At 45.4% G+C, this 6,000-nt stretch overlaps 1 protein-coding gene across 1 annotated transcript in view; it reads right to left on the minus strand.

Annotated features, from left to right (window-relative positions):
- Positions 1 to 5,402, minus strand: part of LOC149434768 (stereocilin-like) — a 50,557-nt gene extending 45,155 nt beyond the window's left edge. Inside the window, exons 1-2 of the mRNA XM_089663410.1 lie at positions 5,273 to 5,402; positions 2,240 to 2,436 (exon numbers count right to left, since the gene is read on the minus strand). Coding sequence (XP_089519536.1) covers positions 2,240 to 2,334 — 95 coding nt within the window. The 5' untranslated portion in view covers positions 2,335 to 2,436; positions 5,273 to 5,402. The remainder of the gene's footprint in view (positions 1 to 2,239; positions 2,437 to 5,272) is intronic.
- Positions 5,403 to 6,000: the final 598 nt, after the last annotated feature.

Genomic DNA, 6,000 nt, shown 5'->3' on the forward strand with positions numbered 1-6,000 from the left:
AAAGCCAATGAAAGGTACCAGGGGCATCTCATGGGGCCCCCTACTGATCCCGGGCCCTCAGGCACTGCCCAAGTGCTTGAATGGTCAGTCCGCCCCTGAGTGGGTCTTAGTGATGGGCTGCATGTTCAAGTCGAACATGGGCCATTCGTGTGAACAAACGAACGGTATGGGCGTTCGCTCGCCACTCCCCATAGTGCACTGTGCCCTGACAGTGCATTGTGATTGGCCATAGGTCAGCTGCAATGCTTTGGCCAATCACAGGGCATCATGACATCACAAGGGGGGGAGGCCCCCTTGTGAAGTCATCAGTCTATTTAACCCCTTCACGTCTGAGGGTAAAACAAATCTAAATGCCTTAGCACAATTTTGCAATGTTGACCTGTGTTAGTAAAACTGTCCGTATCATCACAACTACTTCGTACATCCGGGTGAATTATACCGCGTTTTTTTCACAATTGGGCTTCCATTTGGTGGTAAATGGTAATGGATATCTCCTGATTTTTTTTTTTATTATCAAAGGAAAACTGGCCCAAAATAGTAAAAAAAAATGTTTTTTAAATTTAGCTGTGTGTTTCTTGTTACTATCATAACCGACCACCAAAGAGCAACCCAAAATAAATTCTCCGGCTCTTGGCAATCGCAGCGATACCATCTATGTGTATGTTATTTGTTGTTTGTACCCCATAGTACAGCCCAGAAACAATAGTGCACATTTTTTTTGTTACCTAAAACACACTGACTCTGTTGCCAAATTTTTTTTTTAATTCCTGACCTTTGATCCTGACCTTTTGACCTTTGACCCTGACATTGACCCAAACACTTACCCTGGCACTAAACTAGATAAAACCTTGATCTAGGTATTTTTTCTTTATTTTTTAATATTTCTTTATTTAGTCCTTTTTTTTTTCTTTCCTTCCCCCCAATGCCAGGAATTAAAGAGATACAATGTATCTCTCTCCTCCATTCATAGAGCGAAAAAAAAAAGAAAAACATGGCGGCTGGGCTGTGCAGTGACTGATCACTGTGATAGCCAATCTGAGGCTATCACAGCGATCATGTGACCCGGAATCGGGAGTCCCGGGTCCTGCTCTCAGTGACACCCCGGTCTTTGTGCTGGGAGCGCGCTGTGCGGCTCCCCCTTTCCTGACCTGCTGGGCTGCATGCTCGCATAAGGGTCTGGTATGGATTTTGGGGGGGGGGGACCCCCATGCCATTTCTTTTTAAATTTTGGCATTGGGGTTGCATACAGTCAGGTCCATAAATATTGGGACATCGACACAATCCTAACATTTTTGGCTCTATACACCACCACAATGGATTTGAAATGAAACGAACAAGATGTGCTTTAACTGCAGACTGTCAGCTTTAATTTGAGGGTATTTACATCCAAATCAGGTGAACGGTGTAGGAATTACAACAGTTTGCATATGTGCCTCCCACTTGTTAAGGGACCAAAAGTAATGGGACAATTGGCTTCTCAGCTGTCCCATGGCCAGGTGTGTGTTATTCCCTCATTATCCCAATTACAATGAGCAGATAAAAGGTCCAGAGTTCATTTCAAGTGTGCTATTTGCATTTGGAATCTGTTGCTGTCAACTCTCAAGTAAATCAAGTAAGTTGTCATTCCTACACCGTTCACCTGATTTGGATGTAAATACCCTCAAATTAAAGCTGACAGTCTGCAGTTAAAGCACATCTTGTTTGTTTCTTTTCAAATCCATTTTGGTGGTGTATAGAGCCAAAAATTTTAGAATTGTGTCGATGTCCCAATATTTATGGACCTAACTGTAGTTACATAGTTAGTCTGGCTGAAAAAAGACAAAAGTCCATCCAGTTCAACCATAGGGTTCCCCTCAGAATCCATACCAGACCCAAAGGGCTTGGTATGGATGCTGTTTTGTTTTTGTTTCTTTTTTTTTATTGTTTAATTCTTTTGACATTCAGCTGACAACATGGAACCCCACTGACAGCTGAGACATGAAGGAATGTCTCACTACTAAAATACCGCGTGACTTCATCATAGAACTCAGGCTGGATTGTAGTAACTGAGCCGTATCTCACCACATACTCAGATGCACAAATTGTCCCCGTTCAAAGTTCGCGGTCGAACTTTCAGTAGGTTGGAATGTTCAACCAGGAACCGAACAGGGGGATGTTCAGCCCACCACTAGTGGGTTTTCACAAGCCATTCATTCTCAGAATTGAAAAACGACCTTGAAGGCACCGTTCCATTACAAACCTGAAAGCCTGTGGTGCTTGCAGCAGTTGGGCAAGCAGCAGTCGAGTCTCTTGTGGGTAGCAGTAACTGGTCACTCGCTCCACACTCTGCCTCATTATATTCTGGGACAATACCTGGTAGGTTGCTCCTTTGAGAAATGGAGTTAAGACCCCGAGGTCTACAAGTTTTTCTGTTGTGGATATGGTCCCTCCTGAATTCTGCAAAGAGAGTTGGAGGCCACAGATTACCAGGATGTAAGGCTTCCAAAGAAGGGAGGACTAGGGACATTCATCTAAGGGGGGCCATACACATCCAGTGACCCTCGGAAGGGGAATTTTACATTGTGCTAAGACGCACCACACAACCAAGACAAGATGGTGGAAGATAGAGAGAAAAGAAGACGCAAGAGTGGAATGTGGAGGAGAAGGAGAGAGAAAGAAGTGGGGCAGAATAGTGGAGAGGAGGGGGACACCATCAAGACTGAACTGTAAATGCTTTTATTGGATAAATATATATATATATAATTGGGGAGCAAGTTGTATCCTTAGGTAGACAGATTAAACCTGGTCCTCCATTAGGACCTCAAAACAGGAAGGAGCCGTCAATCAGAGACAGATCCTGCCCTCTGCAGTATTGTCTCTGTCCAAGTTTAGTGTGGAATACTGGTAGGCTGTAACCAGCCTGAGCTAATAACGACCTTTTTTGGCCCCTGTATGTTTTCCCTATGTCTACTGGGTTGATTTCTTCAGCCTGTTGCTGGAAGGAGGTTCCAATAATCGCTATGGGAAGGCCAATCCCTAGGTCAAGAACATTTATCTTACCTAGTCCATCCTTGATGGTTTTGTTCAGGGGTAAAGCCTGAGAAGATGTTTGGGAGCACCATCCCAGAACTCTCTTTCCCCTGGGGCTCTTCCCCTGGGAGGATGAGTGAAGACTACTGTTTGGACCAGGACATGGGATGTGCTATGCCACCACGTAAGAGTTGGTGCAGATACCTGAAGGGAACTGAGCTGAACAGAGACACCTTTACTTTAAGAGGGATGCAGAGTAGCTGAGATGAAAGCTGCCATCTGGACCTGGGAAGATGGTTCTTTGGTCAGGGACGCTAGAATGTCTCTGCCTACAGAGTGACAGAAGTCAAATACTGTTGAAAGACAACATGGAGAGAAATTCAATATAGCCTTTGCAACAGTTTTTTGGTGGGATTGCCCCTTTAAAAAAAAATTGGGCAGCACAGTGGCTAAATGGTTACCACTTCTGCCTGGCAGTACTGGGGGTTGTTGGTTTAAATCCCAGCCATGGCACCACCTGACTGGAGTTTGCATGTTCTCCCTGTGCCTGCCTGGGTTTCCTCCGGGTACTCCGGTATCCTCCCACACTCCAAAGAAATACTGCCCGGGGGCCCCATGAGATGCCCCTGGTACCTTTTTCATAGGCTTTTTTGAGTTTGGGCAAGGACACAGGGGCTCCATGATCCCCTATTGCCCGGGGGCCCCATGATTTGTCAGTCCGCCCCCGCTGGTAGGTTAATTGGATCCTGTCTTAATTGGCTCTAGTATGTGTATGTATGAATGGGAGTTAGGGACCTTAGATTGTACGCCCTTTGAGGGTTACGGACCAGGGGCGGACTGACCATTTGGAAACTCGGGCACTGCCCGATGGTCCAGGGTCAGTAGGGGGCCCCATGAGATGCCCCTGGTACCTTTTTCATAGGCTTTTTTGAGTTTGGGCAAGGACATAGGGGCCCCATGATTCCCTATTGCCCGGAGGCCCCATGAGTTGTCAGTCCACCCCTGTTACGGACTGATGTGAATGTACAATATATATGTAAAGTGCTGTGTAAATTGATGGCGCTATATAAGTACCTGAAATAAATAATAAAAAGGCTTGCCCCGGGAAGCTGTAATGAAAGTGACAGCTTTATTACTTAGTGCTCATGGTTGCTAGGATGCTGGAAGCCACTGGCATCCTAGCAACCAGCGATAGCACCCAGCCCCTTATCAGGTACCAGCAGAGATTCCTGGCCAGGATCACAATGTGTACAAAGGGGTGTGGATACTGGTGACATCATTGACCAAATATGACCATGGCCAGGGGTCATTTTCATGGGACCTTCTGCTTACTCGGTTATCTGTCCTCCTATGTGCTCTTGGGTATCCTGAAACCCCTAAACCCTATCTCTTGTATTTGAGTGCTACAATAAAAATACCCTATTGACTTTAATCTCATTGTTACCACTGGAATTTTCCTTGGGTTGTTTGGTCCAGATACAAGGCAGGTAACCCAAGGAAAGTTCAATTATTTCCGATGGCTCCCTAGAGAATCATCGCTAAAATTATATAGATGCCTTCTCCATGCTGTGATCTGGGCCTTCTATCACTGGCTTCTTCTGAGACTCCTAACATCTCAGAGCTGCATTGGAGGTTGGTAATGGAGACTTCCCACTACCAGGCACTATTGATTTTATGGGTCTGATCAAGACTTAGGTAGCTATATAATGCCCCCAAAAAAGTCTTATCTACAAACTTATGCTCAGCTGTGGGGGGCTGATTTCTAGCCATATGGAGATGTCAGGTAGGGCTGATTTAACAAAAAAAAAAATTGCTAATTAAATTGTGTAGATCAGCCACATAACATCTCTGAGCTGCAATGGAAGTTAGTTCTGGAGACTTCCCATTGGCGGGCGCCATGGTCGCACGGCTGAACAAGCATTACGGAGCTATAAATCACCATCAGCAGCTGTCACTGATTGTGGGTCCACACAGATCGAGGTCCGAAATATCTCCATTCAGGGAAACCTAATATATTAATAATATAATATTTGCAGTGGCCCAGGGGGCAAATGTCCCCTGTGCCCCTGGTCTTCCCCTGCTTCTAGGTATAAACATGTCTACCCAGTAAGGCAATGAAAAGAGATGAAGCACAAGTACAGTAACCCATTCAGGTGAACTGTCACTGGATCACTGATGAATTCTGATTGGTTGCCTTGGGTTGCAGCGGCTCTGCTTTGCTCATTGCTCCATTGGATAGTCCAATAAACATTTAAACACTCACCAGGCATTGTACCAAGGCATCGAGAAGGGCAACGCGACGTTGCTGGGGTAATTCGGCCACAAACTGAGCCTCTGACTTCAGCGCGTTTAACAAAATCCTACAAGATGTCTGTGGAAGAAGAGACACCACAGTGGGGCTAAAAGACAAAAAGAAAACAAAAACTTGGAGTAAAAGACATCAGACATCTGAAATGGTCAATACAAGTCATTTTATTTGGCTGTTTTTACTTTTCACTTCCTATGGCAGGGAGATCAGACATAAAAAATTTACAAAAAGTCAGTATTTAAGCAGCCATTGTCAACCAGGGTTTAGTGAAAAATGAAGGTTCCTTCAGAGGTTGCTTGAGCTTTGGCTACTTGACTATCAATTTGATGGTGTCTGCATAGTCCCGGGGTAAACACCACTTGGCAAAGACATCGGTATGACACCAATGATCTTATTAGTTGCCTGTAAGGTGAGCATTCTTCCCTCTGACCCCCAATGTAAGGGACATTCTTTCCACTGACCCCCAATGGAAGGGACATTCTTCCCTCTGACCAACAATGGAAGGGACATTCTTCCCACTGACCCCCAATGTAAGGGACATTCTTCCCACTGACCCCCAATGGAAGGGACATTCTTCCCACTGACCACCAATGTAAGGGGCATTCTTCCCACTGACCTCCAATGTAAGGGACATTCTTCCCACTGACCCCCAATGGAAGGGACATTCTTCCCACTGATCACCA

Source organism: Staurois parvus, unplaced genomic scaffold (genome assembly GCF_062004578.1).
Source record: "Staurois parvus isolate SC_StPar_1 unplaced genomic scaffold, SC_StPar_1.0 ptg001681l, whole genome shotgun sequence".
NCBI classification, from domain to species: Eukaryota; Metazoa; Chordata; class Amphibia; order Anura; family Ranidae; genus Staurois; species Staurois parvus.